The 25,877-nt window shown below is 37.8% G+C and overlaps 1 protein-coding gene across 1 annotated transcript in view; it reads left to right on the forward strand.

The window, feature by feature from the left end:
- The window catches only part of TTC3 (tetratricopeptide repeat domain 3), a 135,865-nt gene that overhangs the window by 64,667 nt on the left and 45,321 nt on the right, over positions 1–25,877 (forward strand). Inside the window, exons 22-32 of the mRNA XM_059164710.1 lie at positions 1,492–1,614; positions 2,612–2,713; positions 4,061–4,153; positions 4,855–4,919; positions 12,351–12,487; positions 14,428–14,754; positions 17,055–17,306; positions 20,538–20,584; positions 21,533–21,589; positions 22,560–22,633; positions 24,151–24,312. Of these exons, the coding sequence (XP_059020693.1) occupies positions 1,492–1,614; positions 2,612–2,713; positions 4,061–4,153; positions 4,855–4,919; positions 12,351–12,487; positions 14,428–14,754; positions 17,055–17,306; positions 20,538–20,584; positions 21,533–21,589; positions 22,560–22,633; positions 24,151–24,312 (1,439 nt within the window). The remainder of the gene's footprint in view (positions 1–1,491; positions 1,615–2,611; positions 2,714–4,060; positions 4,154–4,854; positions 4,920–12,350; positions 12,488–14,427; positions 14,755–17,054; positions 17,307–20,537; positions 20,585–21,532; positions 21,590–22,559; positions 22,634–24,150; positions 24,313–25,877) is intronic.

Below are 25,877 nucleotides of genomic sequence, written 5' to 3' on the forward strand. Positions count from 1 at the left end.
GACAATTTAATTAAAAGTAGCTGTTACATTGGAATTAAAAAAATAAAAACATACATGAAAAAGTAGCCAAAGGATCTGGATAGACCTGTATCTGTCAAGAATTTCTGCAAGTAGCCAATAAACCTGTGAAAGATGTTCAGCAACATTAGCTATGAGAGAAATGCAAATTAAAACCTTAATGGGTTACATCTTCACATACTGGGATGGCTAATCCAGAAGGCAGACAAAAGTGTTAATACATATCTCTGGATATGTCTCTGTATCAGAACCCCCATATGTTGCTGGTGGACGTGTACAATGGTCTGGCAGCTCCTCAATAGAGTAAAGACAGAGTTACCATATGACCCAGCAGTTCATTCCTAGACTTGATACAGAAAAAGGAAGATACATTTTCTTACAAAAATGTGTCCATGAATGTTTATAGCAACAACTTCAAAATTAAAACACTATTAAAAAGTGGAAACAGCTCATGTGTCTGTCAACTGATGAGTAGTTAAAACCATTCGTAAGCCATTCATAAAACCACACAGTGGCCTATCCGTACAACTGAATATTATTTGCCCATAAAAAGTAATGTACTGGTAAGTACTACAGCATGGATGAACCTTGAAAACCTGCTAAGTAAAAAGGAGCCAGACAAAAGGGCATGTGTTGTATGATTGTATTTACCTGAAATTTCCAGAACAGGCAGATCTGTATTTAGAGACAAAGTAGATTAGTGGTTGTCAGGGGTTTGGGGATTGGGGGGAAATGAGAAGGGACTGCTAATGGAGATGGAATTTTTTGCTGGGTGATAAAACTGTCTAAGTTTAGACTGAGGCCGTTGTTGAACAACTCTGTGGGTATACTGAAGACCACTGAACTATATGCATTTTAAATGTGTAGATTGTGTGATATGTGAATTATATCTCAACAAAACTGTTTAAAAAAAAAAAATCACTGGATGTTCTCTTTATAGTAGATTGGGGTGGAGACAGAGGAACTCTCAAGAACAAAAAGTCAGCACTAGAGCGACAGCACTGAGCCTGATGCAGGGCTTGATCTCACAACCCTGAGATCATGATCTGAGCCAAAATCAAGAGTCAGGCACTTAACCAGTTGAACCACCCAGTTGCCCCATATATCAACCTCCTTCTAAAAAGAAAAGCTAAGGGGTGCCTGGGTGGCTCAGTCAGTTGAGCATCTGCCTTTGGCTCAGGTCCTGATCCCAGGGTCCTGGGATAGAGCCCTGCATCAGGTTTCCTGCTCAGCAGGGAGTCTGCTCCCTTTCCTCCCTGGCTTGTGCTCTCTCACTATCTCTGTCCATCTCAAATAAATAAATAAAATCTTCAAAAAGAAAAACTTTAAAAGTTATATGTAGTTTTTTTTTCTGTAAAAAACATTTTGTCATTCATATGCTGAAAGTCTTGACGGCAAGAAGTTATTGAAACCATAAACACTTTTATTGACAAATTAGTGTTGTAATATTGTTTTTGTTTATTTTTGTTTTAGATGCTGTTAGAGAAATTCATTGAAGAATGCAGGTTCCCTCCAGTGCCAGATGCCATTTGTTGCTATCAGAAGTGCCGTGGATATTCCAAAATCCAGATATATATAACTGATCCAGACTTCAAGGTACATAATGAATGTACAGTAGGACAGTAACTTGCAGAATTGTGCCTTAAAATGGATTCAGAACAAATTCTGTAACTGGAGAAGTTTTCTGTTGTTGGCAGTTTCATGTCCTCTCTTCTGCCCTATCCCCTGGACTTCTGTAGGTCTGCATCATCTCATTTGGGGACCCAGGGCCACTAAGTAAACACTGAGTGCAGGGATAGTAACCTAAGAAGGCAGTCTAGTTAATTCTATTTCCCCTTTCTAGCCACTGTTCATATAACTTGCCTCTTTCTTAAGAGCACAGGAAAGAAAATGAGATTGTTAATTTCTCTCTCTTTTTTTTTTTAAGGTTTGTGTTAATTTATTTGACACAGAGAGAGAGATCACTAGTAGGCAGAGTGGCAGGCAGAGACGGGGGTGGGAAGCAGGCTCCCTGCTAAGCAGAGAGCCTAATGTGGGGCTTGAGCCTGATGTGGGGCTTGGTCCCAGGACCCTGAGATGATGACCTGAGCTGAAGGCAGAGGCTTAATCCACTGAGCCACCCAGGCACCCTGAGACTGTTACTTGTGATTGGTTTTTAATTTCTTGTAAAATTTGAGTCCAGGAAATCTAAAGGCTATTGTGACTACTGAATTATCTTCTAGAAACCTAAGTCTGAATCCAGGTCTGGCACTTAACTGAGTTCCTGGGCCTTTCTTTATTCAAGAAGATAGGAACTGCCTACTCTCCCTGGTTAGTAGATCAGATGAATAATGTTTGTAAATCATTTGATACTATAAAGGATAATGTATGCTATGGATAGGAATATGTCAGTCAAGTTCTCTATCTCTAGCACTAGGGATTTAGGAGTTTAGAAGGATTTTATTTACCCAGGAAAGAATGTGATATCTAGTTATATTTGCCAGGTGAATGCAGACAGCTCTCTCTTTGCTTAGTATCTGTGTTGTGATTGTGAAAGAGTGTGTGTATGTATAGGCAATTTTAAATTGTGTTAATCACTGTTTTAAACCTCTAGGGTTTTATACGAATTAGCTGCTGCCAGTACTGTAAGATAGAATTTCACATGAACTGTTGGAAGAAGTTGAAAACGACAACTTTTAATGATAAAATTGACAAGGTAAGTTCACAGTTTGTCTGGATTTTGTAGTATGCTTAATTTATGTTAATTTTTTTCCCTGAGATTCTTTAGGAAACGTTTTTAGTGAATATCAATTCTTTTCTGTGCCTTCTAACCATAACTAAAAAGTTTTAAATTGAAACTTTAATGAAAAAGTACAAAATCAGTTTTTGTATTTATTTTATACTGAGATAAGGGCAATAACCATAGAGGCCTTTAATAAAATATTTAACCAGTTTTTATATGGGGAATCTTAACAAAAATAAAAGTTGAAATGTCTGATGTTAGTGTTCTGATGTAGCATTAGGGTCTCACATTTTTTACTTTCTACCAAATTTGATGATATACTTTGTACTAAGAAATAAATTTGGCACTGCCACTATTCATTGTGGTTTTTCTTAATTAGCAAGATAATGTTGATTACCATTAGCTAGATATACTTTGAGAGAAGGCACAATTTTGTAATCTTATTTGCATTCATTTGTTTCTGATTCCTATAAGCTATGGACTTTAAAAAAGAAAACTATTTTCTTTTTTTAATGTTACTTATTTATTTATTTTTATTATTGTGTTCGATTAGCCAGCATACAGTATATCATTAGTTAAGAAGACCATTTTCTACACTGCTTAGCTTCATGTAAGCACCTGTTCTTGTTGGAGAGAAGAGTGAGGTGCTTGTGCTAGGTGTTTCTTAGCAAGAGGAATTTTTCAACTTTGGTAGAAATAAATTCTCACATTTTATGCATTTTCACATAGTTAACCAAAGATACAATGATATAACCAAATAATTGTTGCCATTGAGTCACTTTTGCTTTGTCTTTGACATCAATTCAATGTCTCTAGTTACACATTCACCCTTAGTGCTCTTTTCCTGTGAGTTAAAATAGTCCCGGTAAATTAGTCACCTTGCACTGATTTATAATAAGAAAAGGTCATCTCTTTTAACGATTACATTAATCGTCCTAGAGTTCTGCAGCTGTGGGCCAGTAGCTCTTGTCTGTGTAACTGTGTTCTTTGTTTCTGAATTGAGGTCGAGTGACCAGAACATGTTCCTGTAGGAGAGGGTAAAGCACAATGGCCAGTCCATTCACTGTTTCTTAAAGCTTTTGCGTGGATGTAGGGTACATTATATCAGTTCACTCTACAATGGCCAAAGCAAGTCACGTGGTCAGTCCTATATTCCTTCTCCAAGGGAGGCTCTAAAAGTCAGAAGACAAGGAGGGGAACTTTAAGTGCTTCCCTAAAGGAGGTTTTAGACATATCTTGACTGTTCCTGATGGTTAAAATTGTGTACATATATAAATTTATTCTGAGATATAGCACTTGTTTTTTTTTTTAATCAAATAGGATTTTCTACAAGGAATTTGTCTTACCCCTGACTGTGAAGGAATCATTTCTAAGATAATCATTTTCAGCAGTGGTGGTCAAGTTAAATGTGAAGTAAGTAATCTAATAGAGGAAAACATTACCAAATTGTTAACCAAAATGTTTATAACTTTAAAATATGATTTAAATTTGGTAATTGTACAGTTTGGATCTTGTGTTATCTAGGAGAAGTGTTCCTTAATTTAAGAAAATATAAGAAATACTAGGATGTCAGAATGTATCTTTGCAATGAAGGATTCTCAAATTCTTTCATTTCCTCAAAGAGGATACCTTTTACATTTTAGTTTCATGGTTTTTGTTCTTTTTGATAATCTTGTTTTCTTAACCCTCAGTAAATTTTTGGGTATTAATGAGGGTGGAGTTCTTAGGGAGGGGAGAGGATGAGAGGATGTTTTGAAGGATTACCTTTCACTTCACTATATGGGAGTATTAGGAGTGGGTTGTTCTAAAGGTATTTGCAGTTTATTTGATCTGGTTACTCTTCATATATATATATATATATATATATATATATATATATATATTTTTTTTTTTTTTTTTTTTGAGCTTCCGAAAGTATGTTTACTCTTTTGTTCTTCTTTTCAGTAAATTGTTTTGCTAAACTTTTCTGGGCTTTTGTCTGGGTCAGAACATCATCCTTGTTCTATATCAAATTGAACATTGGCTGTGTGTGCTTCTGAACTGTTATTTATGGTTTTGTGCTTTATGTCATGAGAGTATGAGACAAATTTTAGATGTCTTTGTTTTGTTTAAAGTTCGAACACAAGGTCATAAAGGAAAAGGTTCCTCCAAGACCTATTCTGAAGCAGAAATGTTCTAGGTAAGATTTTTAACTATCAATCAGTAGTTTAATCATGTCTATTAGAATATACTTCTATAAATGCAGATTTCTAAATTATATTATTTTTTTAAATGGCTGTATGTACTTATTCAAATAAGTGGTGTTTAAATGAGTTTTATGGATATTTAAAACTTAAAGAGAATAAGCCTATGGTTAAATACTAAAAGCTTGAATAAGTATTATTTGGTGGTTGAATTTTTAAGTAAAATTATGACATTTGATGCTGTGAAATGACATGTTGATTAATAGCTTTGGCATTTAGATAAAATTGATACAATTAGCTCTCAGTTGTTTAAACTTTAATTCCAAAAGCATTTTTCTTTTTTAATCTCTCTTCAGAAAACATTTTTTTTTTTTTTTTTTTTTTTAATTTTTTTATTTTTTTTTAAAATTTTTATAAACATATATTTTTATCCCCAGGGGTACAGGTCTGTGAATCACCAGGTTTACACACTTCACAGCACTCACCAAATCACATACCCTCCCCAATGTCCATAATCCCAACCCCCTCTCCCAAACCCCCTCCCCCCGGCAACCCTCAGTTTGTTTTGTGAGATTAAGAGTCACTTATGGTTTGTCTCCCTCCCAATCCCATCTTGTTTCATTTATTCTTCTTCTACCCACTTAAGCCTCCATGTTGTATCACCACTTCCTCATATCAGGGAGATCATATGATAGTTGTCTTTCTCTGCTTGACTTATTTCGCTAAGCATGATACGCTCTAGTTCCATCCATGTTGTTGCAAATGGCAAGATTTCATTTCTTTTGATGGCTGCATAGTATTCCATTGTGTATATATACCACATCTTCTTGATCCATTCATCTGTTGATGGACATCTAGGTTCTTTCCATAGTTTGGCTATTGTGGACATTGCTGCTATAAACATTCGGGTGCACGTGCCCCTTTGGATCACTACATTTGTATCTTTAGGGTAAATACCCAATAGTGCAATTGCTGGGTCATAGGGCAGTTCTATTTTCAACATTTTGAGGAACCTCCATGCTGTTTTCCAGAGTGGCTGCACCAGCTTGCATTCCCACCAACAGTGTAGGAGGGTTCCCCTTTCTCCGCATCCTCGCCAGCATCTGTCATTTCCTGACTTGTTGATTTTAGCCATTCTGACTGGTGTGAGGTGATATCTCATTGTGGTTTTGATTTGTATTTCCCTGATGCCGAGTGATATGGAGCACTTTTTCATGTGTCTGTTGGCCATCTGGATGTCTTCTTTGCAGAAATGTCTGTTCATGTCTTCTGCCCATTTCTTGATTGGATTATTTGTTCTTTGGGTGTTGAGTTTGCTAAGTTCTTTATAGATTCTGGACACTAGTCCTTTATCTGATATGTCGTTTGCAAATATCTTCTCCCATTCTGTCAGTTGTCTTTTGATTTTGTTAACTGTTTCCTTTGCTGTGCAAAAGCTTTTGATCTTGATGAAATCCCAGTAGTTCATTTTTTCCCTTGCTTCCCTTGCCTTTTGCGTTGTTCCTAGGAAGATGTTGCTGCGGCAGAGGTCGAAGAGGTTGCTGCCCGTGTTCTCCTCAAGGATTTTGATGGATTCCTTTCGTACATTGAGGTCCTTCATCCATTTTGAGTCTATTTTTGTGTGTGGTGTAAGGAAATGGTCCAATTTCATTTTTCTGCATGAGGCTGTCCAATTTTCCCAGCACCATTTATTGAAAAGGCTGTCTTTTTTCCATTGGACATTCTTTCCTGCTTTGTCGAAGATTAGTTGACCATAGATTTGAGGGTCTACTTCTGGGCTCTCTATTCTGTTCCATTGATCTATGTGTCTGTTTTTGTGCCAGTACCATGCTGTCTTGATGATGACAGCTTTGTAATAGAGCTTGAAGTCCGGAATTGTGATGCCACCAACGTTGGCTTTCTTTTTCAATATCCCTTTGGCTATTCGAGGTCTTTTCTGGTTCCATATAAATTTTAGCATTATTTGTTCCATTTCTTTGAAAAAGATGGATGGTAATTTGATAGGAATTGCATTAAATGTGTAGATTGCTTTAGGTAGCATAGACATTTTCACAATATTTATTCTTCCAATCCAGGAGCATGGAATATTTTTCCATTTCTTTGTGTCTTCCTCAATTTCTTTCATGAGTACTTTATAGTTTTCTGAGTATAGATTCTGTGTCTCTTTGGTTAGGTTTATTCCTAGGTATCTTATGGTTTTGGATGCAATTGTAAATGGGATTGACTCCTTAATATCTCTTTCTTCTGTCTTGCTGTTGGTGTAGAGAAATGCAACTGATTTCTGTGCATTGATTTTATATCCTGACACTTTACTGAATTCCTGTATAAGTTCTAGCAGTTTTGGAGTGGAGTCTTTTGGGTTTTCCACATATAGTATCATATCATCTGCGAAGAGTGATAATTTGACTTCTTCTTTGCCGATTTGGATGCCTTTAATTTCCTTTTGTTGTCTGATTGCTGAGGCTAGGACCTCTAGTACGATGTTGAATAGCAGTGGTGATAATGGACATCCCTGCCGTGTTCCTGACCTTAGCGGAAAAGCTTTCAGTTTTTCTCCATTGAGAATGATATTTGCGGTGGGTTTTTCATAGATGGCTTTGATGATATTGAGGTATGTGCCCTCTATCCCTACACTTTGAAGAGTTTTGATCAGGAAGGGATGTTGTACTTTGTCAAATGCTTTTTCAGCATCTATTGAGAGTATCATATGGTTCTTGTTCTTTCTTTTATTGATGTGTTGTATCACATTGACTGATTTGCGGATGTTGAACCAACCTTGCAGCCCTGGAATAAATCCCACTTGGTCGTGGTGAATAATCTTTTTAATGTACTGTTGAATCCTATTGGCTAGTATTTTGTTGAGTATTTTCGCATCTGTGTTCATCAAGGATATCGGTCTATAGCTCTCTTTTTTGGTGGGATCCTTGTCTGGTTTTGGGATCAAGGTGATGCTGGCTTCATAAAATGAGTTTGGAAGTTTTCCTTCCATTTCTATTTTTTGGAACAGTTTCAGGAGAATAGGAATTAGTTCTTCTTTAAATGTTTGGTAGAATTCCCCCGGGAAGCCGTCTGGCCCTGGGCTTTTGTTTGTTTGGAGATTTTTAATGACTGTTTCAATCTCCTTACTGGTTATGGGTCTGTTCAGGCTTTCTATTTCTTCCTGGTTCAGTTGTGGTAGTTTATATGTTTCTAGGAATGCATCCATTTCTTCCAGATTGTCAAATTTATTGGCGTAGAGTTGCTCATAGTATGTTCTTATAATAGTTTGTATTTCTTTGGTGTTAGTTGTGATCTCTCCTCTTTCATTCATGATTTTATTTATTTGGGTCCTTTCTCTTTTCTTTTTGATAAGTCGGGCCAGGGGTTTATCAATTTTATTAATTCTTTCAAAGAACCAGCTCCTAGTTTCGTTGATTTGTTCTATTGTTTTTTTGGTTTCTATTTCATTGATTTCTGCTCTGATCTTTATGATTTCTCTTCTCCTGCTGGGCTTAGGGTTTCTTTCTTGTTCTTTCTCCAGCTCCTTTAGGTGTAGGGTTAGGTTGTGTACCTGAGACCTTTCTTGTTTCTTGAGAAAGGCTTGTACTGCTATATATTTTCCTCTCAGGACTGCCTTTGTTGTGTCCCACAGATTTTGAACCGTTGTATTTTCATTATCATTTGTTTCCATGACTTTTTTCAATTCTTCTTTAATTTCCCGGTTGACCCATTCATTCTTTAGAAGGATACTGTTTAGTCTCCATGTATTTGGGTTCTTTCCAAACTTCCTTTTGTGGTTGAGTTCTAGCTTTAGAGCATTGTGGTCTGAAAATATGCAGGGAATGATCCCAATCTTTTGATACCGGTTGAGTCCTGATTTAGGACCGAGGATGTGATCTATTCTGGAGAATGTTCCATGTGCACTAGAGAAGAATGTGTATTCTTTTTCTTTGGGATGAAATGCTCTGAATATATCTGTGATGTCCATCTGGTCAAGTGTGTCGTTTAAGGCCTTTATTTCCTTGCTGATCTTTTGCTTGGATGACCTGTCCATTTCAGTGAGGGGAGTGTTAAAGTCCCCTACTATTATTGTATTATTGTTGATGTGTTTCTTTGATTTTGTTATTAATTGGTTTATATAGTTGGCTGCTCCCACATTAGGGGCATAGATATTTAAAATTGTTAAATCTTCTTGTTGGACAGACCCTTTGAGTATGATATAGTGTCCTTCCTCATCTCTTATTATAGTCTTTGGCTTAAAATCTAATTGATCTGATATAAGGATCGCCACTCCTGCTTTCTTCTGATGTCCATTAGCATGGTAAATTCTTTTCCACCCCCTCACTTTAAATCTGGAGGTGTCTTCGGGCTTAAAATGTGTTTCTTGGAGGCAACATATAGATGGGTTTTGTTTTTTTATCCATTCTGATACCCTGTGTCTTTTGACAGGGGCATTTAGCCCATTCACATTCAGAGTAAGTATTGAGAGATATGAATTTAGTGCCATTGTATTGCCTGTAAGGTGACTGTTACTGTATATGGTTTCTGTTCCTTTCTGATCTACCACTTGTAGGCTCTCTCTTTGCTTAGAGGACCCCTTTCAATATTTCCTGTAGAGCTGGTTTGGTATTTGCAAATTCTTTCAGTTGTTGTTTGTCCTGGAAGCTTTTAATCTCTCCTTCTATTTTCAATGATAGCCTAGCTGGATATAGTATTCTTGGCTGCATGTTTTTCTCGTTTAGTGCTCTGAAAATATCATGCCAGCTCTTTCTGGCCTGCCAGGTCTCTGTGGATAAGTCAGCTGCCAATCTAATATTTTTACCATTGTATGTTACAGACTTCTTTTCCCGGGCTGCTTTCAGGATTTTCTCTTTGTCATTGAGACTTGTAAATTTTACTATTAGGTGACGGGGTGTGGGCCTATTCTTATTGATTTTGAGGGGCGTTCTCTGAACCTCCTGAATTTTGATGCTCGTTCCCTTTGCCATATTGGGGAAATTCTCCCCAATAATTCTCTCCAGTATACCTTCTGCTCCCCTCTCATTTTCTTCTTCTTCTGGAATCCCAATTATTCTAATGTTGTTTCGTCTTATGGTGTCACTTATCTCTCGAATTCTCCCCTTGTGGTCCAGTAGCTGTTTGTCCCTCTTTTGCTCAGCTTCTTTATTCTCTGTCATTTGGTCTTCTATATCACTAATTCTTTCTTCTGCCTCATTTATCCTAGCAGTTAGAGCCTCCATTTTTGATTGCACCTCATTAATAGCTTTTTTGATTTCACCTTGGTTAGATTTTAGTTCTTTTATTTCTCCAGAAAGGGCTTTTATATCTCTCGAGAGGGTTTCTCTAATATCTTCCATGCCTTTTTCGAGCCCGGCTAGAACCTTGAGAATTGTCATTCTGAACTCTAGATCTGACATATTACCGATGTCTGTATTGATTAGGTCCCTAGCCTTCGGTACTGCCTCTTGTTCTTTTTTTTGTGTTGAATTTTTATGTCTTGTCATTTTGTCCAGATAAGTGTAAATGAAGGGGCAAGTAAAATACTAAAAGGGTGGCAACAACCCCAGGAAAATATGCTTTAACCAAATTAGAAGAGATCCAAAATCGTGAGGGGGGAGAAAGGGGATAAAAAGAGGTTCAAAAAGGAAGAAAGAAAAAAAAAAAAAAAAACAAAAAGAAAAGAAAAAAAAAAAGAAAAGAAAAGAATTTTTTAAAAAAAGAAAACACCTAAGAAAAATGTAAAAAAGAAAAAATATATATATTAGATAAACTAGTAAAAAATCGTTAAAAAAGAAAAAGGTAACAGTTAAAAAAAAAAATTTTACCCGAAGGCGAGAAAAAAAAAAAAAATGAAAAAGAAAAAATTAAATTAACTGCAAGACTAAAAAAAAATCACAGGAAAAAAGCCATGAGTTCCGTGTTTGGCTTTCTCCTCCTCTGGAATTCTGCTGCTCTCCTTGGTATTGAAACCGCACTCCTTGGTAGGTGAACTTGGTCTCGGCTGGATTTCTTGTTGATCTTCTGGGGGAGGGGCCTGGTGTAGTGATTCTCAAGTGTCTTTGCCCCAGGCGGAATTACACCGCCCTTACCCGGGGCCGGGGTGAGTAATCCGCTCGGGTTTGCTTTCAGGAGCTTTTGTTACCTGAGCGCTTTCCGTAGAGTTCCAGAGGACGGGAATACAAATGGCGGCCTCCTGGTCTCCGGCCCGGAGGAGCCGAGAGCCCAGGGCCCCACTCCTCAGTGCGCCCTCAGAGAACAGCGCCCAGTTACTCCCGTCTGCCTGACCTCCGGCCGCGCTCCGAGCTCACCGAGCCTGCGACCGGTTCAAGGTAACACGGAGCTGCGAGCTTACTGTCGGCTCTGTCTCTGTAGCCGGCTTTCCCGTTCCAATACCCGCAAGCTCTGCGACACTCAGACACCCCCGATCCTTCTATGACCCTGCGGGACCTGAGGCCACGCTGACCCCGCGTGGGCTGGGCTTCGCCCCGGTTTAGCCTCTGGAGCGATGTCCCTCAGCGGAACAGACTTTTAAAAGTCCTGATTTTGTGCACGGTTGCTCCGCTGCTTGCCGGGAGCCGGCCCCTCCCCCCGGGGTCTATCTTCCCGTCGCTTTGGATTCACTTCTCCGCCGGTCCTACCTTTCAGAAAGTGGTTGTTTTTCTGTTTCCAGAATTGCTGTTCTTCTTCTCTTCGATCTGCCGATGGATTTTCAGGTGTTTGCAATCTTTAGATAAGCTATCTAGCTGATCTACGGCTAGCTGAAGCAGTCTCAGCTTGCTACTTCTCCGCCATCTTGACTCTTCCAGAAAACATTTTTGAACCAATGACTTAACTCAATATACTGTAAAAAATATTCACTTGTATATGTTATTGTTTAGATCAAATAATTCCAGTCCTTTTTTTCCCCTCCTCCTTTTTGGTCTTGCTTCTTGTCCTCCATTCCAAGAAGTGATTTTTTTCATCTTTGTGACCAAGAAAAACAAAAGAAAAGATGAACGGAATTATTTGTTGAAGGGAATTCATTGTAAACCATATCAAGCAAATTCCAGTGTTGTGGGCCATTATTGCGATGTGAAATAATATTTTACTGTGTGATCTTTCTTTGAAATGAGTGTACATATATATTATCTTGCAGGATAATTTATACTATTTTTATATACCCTAAGCAGTAACTTACCTACATGGAAATAACATTTGTACAATGTGTGCATGCCACCCTTAATTATGAGTTACTCAGTCACTGAGTTCTTGCTTTCATGAAATAAGTACCCTAATTTTAATTGAACATGTCAACAAATTTTTTATATTAAGGAGAAGATGCAGACCAAGTTCTGTATTAAAAGGGAAACTTTGAGCTTACTACTTGGGAGGATGGTTTCTGTAATGGGCAGATAGTTGACTGAGTTTATAACAAAGACAAATTATCACTAATTGTAAATTCTTAACAGTCTAGAGAAGCTAAGACTGAAAGAAGACAAAAAATTGAAGAGAAAGATCCAAAAAAAAGAAGCAAAAAAATTAGCACAAGAAAGAATGGAAGAGGACTTAAGAGAAAGTAATCCCCCCAAAACTGAAGAGCAGAAAGGTATGCTAAAGTCAGAGGCATGGTGAAAGTAATATCCTCTTGCTTAAAAGTATAAACACAAATATCCATCTTATTGGGGATTATATTAATTGTTACTGAATTTAAATTTAGATTTCAATTTGTATTTTAGTACCGCTACTTTCTTGTGTTGCTCTGAGATGGGGAGAGGTTGGTGTAAAGAGCACTGTATTTGGAAGCAGGACATACACAGGGATTCTAAATCTTCAGACACAGGGATAGCAGTAAGCTAACATGGGGCAAGATCTCATCACTTGCTTCCTCATCACTGCAGTGAAGATGGAAATAATAGCTGACGTGCATATTGCATGTTTGATAGTGTTCTGTGAACTCCACTGTACAGAGTTAGATTCTAAAACACTGAACATGAATTAGCTACTAATTATCTGAAATAATGCTGAGTTCAAATAAAGAAGCAGTTCATAAAAAGTGCTGTAGGGATTACCTAACCCGGCCTTCTGTTTTATGTTTGTCTTGTTATTATTCCCTGATCACCATGGGAATATGATTACACTGTCCCTGTGAGCATATTTACTTCTTAATTAAGAGTTGTTTTTTTTTTTTTTTTAAGTTGAGGAATAAAGGACATAATATTACATGAGTTTAAGATATACAACATGATGTATATATTGTATATTCGTATATATCGCAAAATTATCACTATAGTAAGTCCAGTTAACATCCATTACAATGCATAGTTACAGAATTTGTTTTCTTATGACAGGAACTTTCAAGATTTACTCTTCAAGCTGCTTTGAAATATGCAGTACAGTATTATTATTTATTATTTTTAAGTAGGCTCCACACCTAGCATGGGGCCCAGTGCAGGACTTGAACTCATGACGCTGAGATCAAGAGTCAGACCCTTAACCAACCAACTGAGCCACCCAGGTGCCCCACAATATAGTAGTATTAACTGTAGTCACCGGGCTGGATATTACATCCTCAGGAGTACTTTCAGTTTTCAGTTGAAGTTATTCTTTCTCGTTTTCTGTGACGGCTGTTACCAAAATGAAACACTTCCTCTTGTTTTTATTTTTTATTTAGTATTCCATTAATGCTTCACAAATCAGTCAATATTATCCTTCCTACTATAGAAGTCTCCAGTGAATGTTTATTTTTTTTTTTAAATTTTGGACGCTTCAAGAGGCTAAATGGCAATCCATTAGGGAGATGCATAGGTTGCAAAGATGAACTTCTGAGAGATTTTCCAGCCTGGAGTTAACATCTCCATGGGAACCTAAGGTTTAGGATCCAACAGTAAGATGAATAACATTAACAATAACTACCAAATATTAATTGAATTCATAAATAAATGACCCTTTCAACTCTAGAAAAAAACCCTTTGGCAGTCTTTTTGGGGTTTTTTTTAAAGATTTTATTTATTTATTTGACAGAGACACAGTGAAAGAGGGAACACAAGCAGGGGGAGTGGGAGAGAGAGGAGCAGCCTTCCCGCCAAGCAGGGAGCTGGATGTGGGGCTCAAACCCAGGACCCCACGATCATGACCTGAGTGGAAGGCAGACGCTTAAAGACAGAGCCACCGAGGCTCCCCAACCCTTTGCATTCTTAATGATTAAACATAGTTACTAAATATAAAGAATAGGTAGTGATGAGGCTGGGTTAGGATTGTTGAACCTTATTTTAGAAGAACTAAGTTTTTAGATGTTACATGAGTGCTGTAGAGTGAAGGAGATAAGGTACTTTTGATATGTTTGATTTAATGTGAACTTTCATATGTTTTCAAAGGTATTATTAAGTATATTCCAAATTTAAAATTTCTTGAGTTTATTTAAAACATGAAGAATCCCTCTGAAGCATATTTTATATTATTATGTAGTGCTATATTATTTCTCTTCTCAGTTTATATCTTTGCAGATTGATCCATTGCTCACTTTAACACACTTTTATTTATCCTTAGAAACTGCAGACAACATTCAGAGTTGCCAGTTCCTTGATGACAGAATTCTGCAGTGCATAAAGCAATATGCTGACAAGATAAAATCTGGCATTCTGAACACTTCCAAGCTTCTCAAAGAATTGCTTTCTTGGAAGGTTTTAAGCACAGAAGACTATACAACTTGTTTTTCTAGCAGAAATTTTCTAAATGAAGCAGTGGACTATGTCATTCGTCACTTGATTCAAGAAAAGAATAGAGTAAAGACCAGGATATTTCTGCATGTTTTGAGCGAGCTTAAAGAAGTGGAACCAAAATTAGCCGCTTGGATCCAGAAACTTAACAGCTTTGGTATGCCACTGAGCTCTAGAGCTGCTGCTTAGTAGGAGGGGTGGACATCGGCCTCTGATCGCTTTTTCATTTTCTGTCATCATTTATGATTTTTTTAAAATGTAGGACCACAAATTTTTATGGTTAAAAATATTATTCCCTTCCAACTCACAATTTAAGTTATTTTATCAATAGGTTACAGTACACTTTCAAAAGGTGTAAACACAATAAAGTTTAGTCAGAAGATCCAGGTCCTGTATTTTGCTAAACTATTTGTAAATGTTTAAACGAAGTCAGTGTTAGGCAGGTTATGGGGGAGCCCCCTGGAGGTGACTGATTGCCCTCTGTGATCATCACTTCTAGTCAGATTCCTTAGAAAACTTAAGAGGAAGAGTGGGTGGATCTAATTGCTTAGGATCACTGAAAGCAAATCTGTATCTAAGGATTGTGAGAAAAATACTCCGAGGTTAGATCACAGGATTTTAAAACTCTGCTGCTGTTCCTGATTTTCCTGATTTGGTGGAGGAAGACCTTCCTCTCCCCACAAGCAGGCTCTTTGCCCAAGGCCATGCGGGGCAGAAAGCAGCTGCAGCTAGAGTTGTGGTTGAATGCTACCTTGAGATTTCTCTGGGTACCTACCAGGGCACTGTTTGTCTTGGTGACTTTGGGGGTAACTGGCCTCAGAGAGGTGATTCATTTGGCAGCTGTTGGATCCAAGGCCAGCGGGAGCCACAGAGGAGCAGTCCAAAGAGTGGGATGCCAGGCCTCTGCAGGTCACCCCCATCTGCTGGAATTTTTAGGGACATGGAACCCTTAGAATTCTAGAGTTTCAGAGAATATATTGATAAGTTTCTGTCAGTGGAAACAAAGTAAGATAGCAGGAAGCTCGGCATAGTTGATAGCTAAGTGCTGCTGCTTTGAGCATAGGTCTGCATGGGTTTCTGGTCCCAGAATGTTACTTGTAAGTGATAAGGTTGTCATGTGCACCTGTTAACAATCAAATAAGTAAATTATGATGTTATTTTTCACTTTATTCTACTTTGGAAGATAGATTCAGGAGAAGGAAGCTTTCTGGTTCTGCTTACCCACGCAAGAGTGCCTGCCACTGTTCTTTCAGTGTATGGTAGCATTTGAGACTTCTAGCTCACTGACGGAAATGTTAATGTGTCCTTTTGATATAATGCACATTTATTCTGAAGATTAAAGGCATTTTAATAAGTATATACACATTATTTTAATGCAGTTTTTATTTTAAAAAGCTCCAAAATGACCTCAACCATGTTGATTAGTAAGGTTATGCTATATCCCTGATGTAAAGCTCATATTTATTTATTAAAGGCAAATAATTTCCAATTCCTGGAATTTTGTTTCCTTCTCAATGAAAAATATATACTGTAGGGTCACATCATGTGTTTCTTTATCATGAGAGGTCAATTTATATGTGGGGTGTGGGGAGAGCCAACATTTTAATTGTAGATGTGACCTCTTGCCTTCCCTTCAGTGAGCACATTTTTTCATGCAGCATGAAGTCTGTAAGGTAACTATTTCATTTGGAGGAAACCCATCCAGGGTAGCTCTGACTCAGCAGTCCACTTCATATGCTGAGAAACTGGCTGACATAAGAGGCAAGTGGTGCTGTGTTCGAGATTGGTGGGAAGATAGACCAAACTGGTCTTTGCCTTTTGGAGGCTGTGTTAGTAAGGGTAGGGGCACATCATCCCTTCGGAAGAGTGGTATGAGGTTGCAGCTGCTTCTTTTTCTGATTGTTAGAAGGTGGAATAAAAGTGGGAATAGTGACCATTCTGATTTTTGGAGGAGGGTAAGGAGCCATTAAATGGAGGTGTTGGAAGGGTGGTTTGTTTACCCCTTTCCTGTTTTAAAGGCACTTGCGAAGAATTTCCATTTTATTGTTACTACAGAATATATGTAGAAAAGACTTGCTAGTTTGTACTAATTAGGATAAAAATCATTTTGAATTAGTAAAAAAGTTGTAATAATTTTATAGGAATTTAATGCCTTGTTTTCATTGCTGAAGTCTAATAAAAATGACCATAGGAACTTGTAATATATGAACAATTCTGTAAGGTGGCTTTGGCCCACCTTATTCAACTAATAGATAAGAACTATTGTAATTAGCATGTCAGTGTTAAGTGGTATTCCTAGAGTGCAAAGTAGCTTGAACAAGCTTGTATTCAGGCATGTGTTTTCACTGAAAATCTCGGCAAGATATAACCGAACTGCTTTCAGAGATGTAAGATTGAATGCGATTTTATGTTAAATGATTTTTCCTTTTTCTGATTTGGGTTTTGTTTTCATTACAGGTTTAGATGCCACAGGACCTTTTTTTTCTCGTTATGGAGCATCTCTTAAGGAGCTTGATTTTAGCATCATGACTTTTCTCTGGAATGAGAAATATGGTCATAAACTAGCCTCTATAGAAGGAAAGCAACTTGATTACTTTTGTGAGCCAACATCACTGAAGGAAGCGCGGTGTTTAATATGGCTGCTAGAAGAGCACAGAGACAAGTTCCCGGCGCTGCATAATGCTCTAGACGAGTTCTTTGACATAATGGGTGTGTGGGCTGAGTTTCAATGTATATTATATCTGGTCTGACAGGGAAAACAAATCTGTGAAGAACCTAGCTTATTTACTACTTGACAAAATAGAATTATTATGGTATAGCCTGCTTATTTGGGGAAGTAAGTGATGAAGAATAGTGATTTTTAAAAAAATTTTTAAATTTTATTTATTTATTTTTTAGATGTCATGTTTTTACTCTGTTGAGCTAAGTTTGGTAGGGATGCTCAGATGGGTGTGTTACACTGATAAGATACCTGCTCTTCTCATCTTAGATACATTGACAGTATCATGGCAAAGGTTGTTTATTAAATGGACAGAATTTATCAGTGAATGGTTTAAATTGTAACCTTCAAGAAAACATTGCCCTGCAGAGGAGGTGATGTTTGCAGAATCTAGAAATAGCATAGCTGTTGTAGTGGGAAGAACTTAGAATGGGGAGTCAGGAAAGTAGGCTGTGGCCCAGCTTCTTCTCTCATTCAGTTCACTAAAAACCTTGTTTTTACTACTGCTTTAAGGTTCCTGCCCAAGCTGGGTGTTAACTCAGAAATGCTTATGCTAGTTCCTGCCCTTAAGGACCTTATATCTTAGAAAAGGGAATGAGATGAATATACGAATAACTATAATGTGGACATAAGCTCAGTAAGAGAGGACCCGAAAGGTGCTGGTGGTTGAAATGGAGGATCAGGCACTAGTGTTCTTCCTTGGGAAGGTGAAGCCTTGGTGCAGAGCTTGAGTCGGAGCTGTGAATGTGAGTGTAGTCAGGTAGCTGAACATTGGACTTAAGAGACATGGGGTCGAGAGGAGTTGGGTACATGTTTGGGTAGCTGCATGGAGTCCAGTTGAGCAGAATAGGATGACTAGTAGTTAATTCCTTAGCTTCTCTTGGATCTTAGTTTCTTTATCATTGAATGATAGGATTTGGAGCCCGTGGTCTATGTAGTCCCATTTTGCTTCAAAATTCTGATATTCTTAGATTCTAAATTGATTTTAACTTTTTAAAAAAAATTTATTTATTTATTTGACAGAGATCACAAGTAGGCAGAGAGCCAGGCAGAGAGAGAGGAGGAAGCAGGCTCCCCACTAAGCACAGAGCCTGATATAGGGCTCGATCACAGGACCCTGGGATCATGACCTGAGCTGAAGGCAGAGGCTTTAACCCACTGAGCCACGCAGGCGCCCCTGATTTTAACTTCTTATCTTTGGTACTACATGTGTGTCTTATGATACCCCCCTTCCCTACTTTTCCTTCCTCATTCCTCAGCATCTGATTTACTGACTGTCAGGAGTTAGACTTTTAAATTTCATGCTCTTTTTTTTAAAGGGCACATTAAAAGATCTGGCCCTGTACAAAAGTATCATACATTATAAAGTTCATATGTAAAAGGAACTAAAAAGATTGCTTTTGTTGTGGTTCTTAGGAAGGAGCACATTCAAATATAGATGGCTTTGTGACTAGAGGCAACATATTACTTGATAGCCTGCATTTATTGCCATCAGTTTGCTGCTACTGGTAATAAAATGCTGTTTGGTGATTGAGCTTATAAAACCTGATGCTTGGATCACACAACAAAAATAACTAAAAAGGACACCCTCTTAGTGTGCACTTTTTTTTTTTTTGTACCCTAACAATGTAGTCCATCTGGCTATGACTATTCCTCTGCTTTTAGTCATAGAGTCAGAAGCCACCAGCCAAATGACTGGCCATTCCAACAGATTTTCTCCTCCAGTAGCTTTGCTTCTCACTTTTATCCCAGATAGTTTCAGTTTTTTTTTTTTTGTTTGTTTGTTTGTTTTTTTAAGATTTTATTTATTTATTTGTCAGAGAGAGAGCGAGCGAGAGCGAGCATAGGCAGACAGAGTGGAAGGCAGAGTCAGAGGGAGAAGCAGGCTCCCTGCGGAGCAAGGAGCCCGATGTGGGACTCGATCCCAGGACGCTGGGATCATGACCTGAGCCGAAGGCAGCTGCTTAACCAACTGAGCCACCCAGGCGTCCCCCAGATAGTTTCAGTTTTATCTCATTTCATTTAAAGGGATGATTATATTTCTTAAAACTTTTCGGAATCCACTGGTCTTGTAAATGAAAGTATTCAATAATGTCACCAATGCTATGATAATTTGTTGGAATTCCAACCTCTCTTCAACTCTGCATACTATTTTCCTGTTGGTATTGATTTGTAGACAGCTAAAAGGCCCCTTCAGGGCAGTGTGGCTGAACCCACTTACTATTATCCCTGGAGATCTATTTTTCCTAAATTATTCTTAGTAATATTGTTCTATGTCTTGTATCTAAGCAGGAAACCCTGAAATTAATCTCACTTCTTCCTTTTTTCTATTACCCCATGTCTAGTTTGTTACCAGTTCCAGTAAGCTTTATCTTTGATCTGTCCTTTCCTGTCCCTCTCCACTTCCTTACATCAGAGCCTTAGTAATATTTCCATCATTAGACCATCCTGGTAGCCTCCAAACTGGTCTCTTTGCCTCCAGACCTTTCACTCCAGATCTTCCTCTTTATATTGCCACTAGTGACTTTTCTAGAAAATCTGATTGTGTAATGATTTTGTTAAACACTTGCTTCGTTTTGCCTACACATCATCTGTCTGGGTTTATCATTACTCTCCCCATCTGCCCTCTATACATGCATCTCATTTCTTGAAGGTGTGCAACCCTTCTTGTGCTTTCCTGCCTGTGTCTTTCCTCAGGCATTTCCTCCAGCCCTGTCCTACTCATTTGCCTGTTCAAGTCTCACTTTAATATAGCCTTCCCCCACCAAGCTCTTCCTGACCTCTCCTTGGGCCTTTATCCTTGAAAACTTTATTATTTCATTAGTTTTGTTTCCATTGTATTTATTGAGGCACGTAGCACACTGGGTTACAGGTGTTTACCTGTTAGTGTATGTTGCACAATACACCTTAGGACACAAGCTTATTTGTGGCAGGGACTATTTCTGCATTTCTGTATTCCCGGCACCTGGCATAGAGTTTGATCCCTAGAAAGCACTCAAATCGTACTGAATTGGATTCACATTTTGTGGTTCTTTGTGGTTCGTTTCTTTTTAATGGGCCATTTTGCTCTTGGTTTCTAAACTAAATTAGTGTCAAAGCCAAATAAGGAGTAGAATACAGTTGATGATAGTAGTATCTGGGATGGTTCTCTTTAAGGCTTAATGTGTTGTTTGGCACTGCAAACTTCCATTTTCTCACAAATCATCGGTATTTTTCTACAGATAGCCGCTGCACTGTGTTAAGGAAACAAGACAGTGGTGATGTACTGGTAAGTTACTTGATTCCTTTAACTGTAGTATGCTAATTTGTGTTAGCCAAAGAAGAGAGGAGTACCCAAGCCAGTGTTTATTTACATCACAGTGGCGTTCTAGAACCAAATCTGGAGGATTTCTGGCTGATGTATGCTCATTTATTAGAAAGTTAATACCAGTCTTCCTCTTAGAATTAGAGTGACAGCAAACTTAGGGGCTTAAATTAGAAAGTGTCCATAAAGTTTTGCAACTAATAAATGTTAATTTCAGAAATAGGGAAGGAGTTGTTTGGTCTTCTCCTGGCATAAAAATGAAAATCTATCTGTAATGATTAAAATTTTAATGTTTTGCAGTGTAAGGAAAGTAAAGAGACTTTCTTTTGAATGGCTCCAAACTGAGTTCAAGTTAAAATAATCACAGAGTTTTTCTTAGTAGGTTGTGGCAGTTTTCAGACAGAAAGATGCTTGTTTACTGAATTTTAGTATCAGGTCATCTGTACTTGAAATTTTGTCTTAATCTGCTGTTAAATACTGCCCAGGTAAGTATGGAAACACAGCTAACACAGCATGGGAAGTTGAATGTCTTCTAAGTCCACCCTGCCCCCAAGGTTTAGCCTGCTATAGAGTGTCTAGTTTAGCTTAGTAAAAGGAATGTCATTAAAATGCTAGTAGCATATAACTGGAGTTACTCTAAAAGACTGATTAATTGCTTAAAATAACATAAATTTTCTTAAAAATGAGTTTAAAATGTTGGGGCAGTTTTAGTTATAGTCCTCATTGAGCATTCTCTTTCTTTCTGTTATAGATCATAACACTAGCACTAACATACTAAATGTTATTTTTGTTCAGTATTTTTGTTATTTTATATATATTCAACGTGTGGCTAAAACACTATGATATCTTTATTGTGAGCTTTGTAATTCTGCTATTTGAGTTTTCATTGTTTTTTTCCTCCCATTTTTCCAGTTTAATTCTTCCAAGATAAAAAATAAAGGCAAGAAAAAGAAGCCAAAAGATTTAAAGGTATATTTTCTATATCAATTCTTGTATAAAATAATTGAATATATAAATTAGAATTAACCAATTTGGGGAGATATTTTGAAGCATTTTATAGAGAAAGACTTTTTTTAAAGATTTAATCTAAAATTCATGCCAAGCCTATGAGATAAATAGGGTGATGTTTATCTTATGGTGGGTTCTCCTTGGCTGTCGTATATGTGGGGGCTCAGGGGGACAGGAGTTGAGACTGGGAACAAATATTAGGGGAGGATGAGAGCAGCTGTTTGTAAGTTCCACTAAAACTTGCCTTTTAAAAAAAATAAAAATAAAAAGGAGGGGCACCTGGGTGGCTCAGTTGTTGGGTGTCTACCTTCGGCTCAGGTCATGATCCCAGAGTCCTGGGATCGGGCCCTGCATTGGGCTCCCTGCTTGGTGCGAGCCCTGCTTTTCCCTCACTGCAGCTCCCGTGCTTGTGTTCCCTCTCTCGCTGGGTCTCTCTCTGTCAAATAAATACATAAAAATATTTTAAAAAAAAAAACTTGCCTTTTTATCTTTGACTTAAAATTTTTTCAGAGCATTGAATACTACCTGAATGTTAATTTGGGCTTATTTATGGCTGTTGTAACTTTTATTACTATGTGTTCCTGTACACAAGAAAAATTTAGTTAAATCAGGGGTGCCTGGGTGGCTCAGTGGGTTAAGCCGCTGCCTTCGGCTCAGGTCATGATCTCAGGGTCGTGGGATCGAGTCCCGCATCGGACTCTCTGCTCAGCGGGGAGCCTGCTTCCTCCTCTCTCTCTCTCTCTGCCTGCCTCTCTGCCTGCTTGTGATTTCTCTCTGTCAAATAAATAAATAAAATCTTTTAAAAAAAAAATTTAGTTAAGTCATATATTGGCAGTTTGCGTGCATATTTATATAAGCATTTGGTTTTAATACTAATTTTTTTAATAGAGTTCTAAAGTGGAAAGTCATTTTCATTTTTCTTTTAAACCAGCCTATGTTAGTGGGGTCTGGAACAGCTTCAGTAACAACAAATAATGAGACTGTCACTTCAGGTGAAGATCATAAGTAAGTACAATTAAAAATTTTTGCTTCATTTTAATTCAAATGTTTTGACTTAGCAAGTCATGTTAATTTAACATAAATTAAACTTGTGTTTTATTTCCCTAACTTCACTGTATAAAGATGTGCATCTGTTATGACAACCTGGTGTGATCCATCTTGGTTGAATTAATGGCGTGGCTTGTCTGCATTAAGAATTCATACAGGGGCACGTGGGTGGCTCAGTGGGTTAAGCCACTGCCTTCGGCTCAGGTCATGATCTCAGGGTCTTGGGATCGAGTACCGCATCGGGCTCTCTGCTCAGCAGGGAGCCTGCTTCCCTTCCTCTCTCTGCCTGCCTCTCCATCTACTTGTGATTTCTCTCTGTCAAATAAATAAATAAAATCTTTAAAAAAAAAAAAAAAAGAATTCATACAAACTACATTAAAACCACTGGACTAATGACATTCATTAGATCAGTTTGAGAACTTACTGTGTGTAAGATACTGTGGGAAAATTCTAGAAAATAGTCCTTAAAATATTCAGTGAAAAAAATGTCCTATTGGTAATCAGTAGCATATTTGCTATAGTAGGAGAGAGGAAGTTGTTCCAGAAGTAGTACATGATATGTGGTTTAGCCTTAGATGTGACCAGTTTTCAGTTACGTCTGGTTGTTGAAACTGAGTTTTCAGGAAACGAACAGACACATGAAGAAATAAAAGTAGTGAGTAGCAGTGACCTTTTTATGTCATTCCTTTAGGGACTAGAAACCCACATTTTTTTTTCACATTTCTTAAAGAAGTTGTCAAAACAGCTGCTTTCCCACAGTCATTTTCATGGATTTTTTAAATGGAAGAATTATTTTAAATTAAAATAGTAATAGCCTATACTTAGATAGCACTTATATACCAGGTGCTGTTCCTTTGGCTTTACATATATAAACTCATTGAATCCACTCTTCCACCGTTAGAGGTAAGTACTGTTACTATGTCCATTTTACAGATAAGGAGACCTGTCATGCACAGTATAGTTGAATGGTACAATTGAGTGATGTGCCCAAGAACCTGAAGCTTGTAAATAACAGAGCCAAGGAATTAAAGCCATTAAAACCTGGTTTTAGAATTCACACTGAAACTACCGCATCTTTTTAGAGTGCTAGAATCTTATATTTTAGAAAATTCTTTTTATTATTAAGTGTCTCAATCTCATTTTGACTTAATAGCAGTTATAATAAAATCTTTCATTTTTCTCTTTAACAAGTTACAATTAATGTAACATTATACTTCTAAAAATGGGAGTTTCAAAAAATTTGCTCTTGGGACCAGGTTGGTACTTAGTTAAAAGTGCTTACTCAGCAGTCAGGCATATATATGTATTTGTGGAAGGGTAACTTTTCCACATTGAATTCTCTCGTAGTGTTTTTTTTGCATTGTAAAATTTATATTTTACATGTTACATTATAAATTATAAATTGTATAAAATTGGAATATTATCTAGGTAACCTCACAAATTTATGATTCACAAAATTGTTTTTTTATCTACAGACGCAATTCAAATCCTGCAGGCCCATTTGTGGTACCTGACCACCTTCGGCAAGATGTAGAAGAATTTGAAGCTATCTATGAGCAGCACAGTAGTGAATATGTTGTCCGTAATAAGAAGCTGTGGGACATCAACCCAAAACAAAAATGTTCAACTCTGTATGAGTAAGTAGTTTAACATTCCTGCAAAAATTATTTTATATTGAAGCTGCCAGTTGAAGATCTCAAGTTGTTTGATTTGTGTCCATTGTGCTTATTAAAGGAATCGTTTTATGGCTCACAAACTTAGGGAAGAAAAGTACTTTTACAGCTTTTGTCAGGTATTACACGGAGTTAACTGAGTGTTTTTGACTATTAACTTTAGAATTTTAGTAATTACTGTTTTTTGTCAGTTTGAGCTGCTTAATATAGATATTTTCTAAGACTTATCTGGTATATGCTGATAGGACCTAAAGAGTTTCTAGCCATAATGTTATTGTTTTTTTAAAAGATATATTTGTTTATTTGAGAGAGAAAGAGACGTATACACACATGTGCATGGATGGGAGTGCAAAGGGAGAGAATCTTCAGGCTGAGCGTGGAACTCGGCACTGGGCTTGCTCTTATGACCCGTGAGATCATGACCTGAGGTGAAACCAAGAGCTGGAAACCTAACTGATTCAGGTGCCCCTCAGGTCCCCTAGCCATAATCTTTTATCATGAATTCTAAGGCATATAGTTCTCCTCCATTATCCTTAGTTTCGCTTTCCAAGGTTTCTCTTACCGCCATCAGTCGTCTCTAGAAGCTGATGGTCCTTCTTCTGACATATTGTCAGAAGGTCCGTTGTAGCCTAACAGTGCATCACAGTGCCTACATCACTCACCTCACTTCATCTTGTCATGTAGACATTTTATCATCCCCCATCATGGTGAGTACAGTGCAGTAAGATATTTTGATAGACCACATTCACATAGCTTTCATTACAGTATATTATTGTAACTGTTTTACTTTATTATTAGTGCTATTAATTTTTTATTGCACCTAATTTATAACTTAAACTTTATCATAGGTATGTATATGTAGGAACAAAACAGTATAAATAGGATTCAGTACTATCTGTGGTTTCAGGCATCCCTGGTGGTTTTGGAACATATCTCTCTTGGATAAGGGTGGAGTTACGCATTTGACAAGTAGTATGATGAGTTCATCTTACTGTTTCTTTGTTGGTGGCTGCGGATGTTTTGCATCTCATAAGTCCAGTGACAAGTTAATACGTCTGAGTGGGGTGGATAAAATAATGGAGTAAAGAGTTCAGGAAAATCTAGGAAGCAATTAACTGCTTAGAGCTTGCTATTAAGGCATTGCTACCTTCCTTAAGAAGAGAAATTGGGGGCGCCTGGGTGGCTCAGTGGGTTAAGCCGCTGCCTTCGGCTCAGGTCATGATCTCAGGGTCCTGGGATCGAGTCCCACATCGGGCTCTCTGCTCAGCGGGGAGCCTGCTTCCTCCTCTCTCTCTCTGCCTGCCTCTCTGCCTACTTGTGATCTCTCTCTGTCAAATAAATAAATAAAATCTTTAAAAAAAAAAAAAAAAAAGAGAAATTGAGGGGCATCTAGGTCGCTCAGTTGGTTAAGCATCTGCCTTCAGCTCAGGTCCTGATCTCAGGGTCCTGGGATCAGGCTCCAACATCAAGCCACATGTTGGGCTCCCTGCTCAGCGGGAGCCTGCTTCTCCCTCTCCAGCTCTGCCCTT

The sequence above is a fragment of the Mustela lutreola genome, chromosome 2 (genome assembly GCF_030435805.1).
Source record: "Mustela lutreola isolate mMusLut2 chromosome 2, mMusLut2.pri, whole genome shotgun sequence".
In the NCBI taxonomy this organism is placed as follows: Eukaryota; Metazoa; Chordata; class Mammalia; order Carnivora; family Mustelidae; genus Mustela; species Mustela lutreola.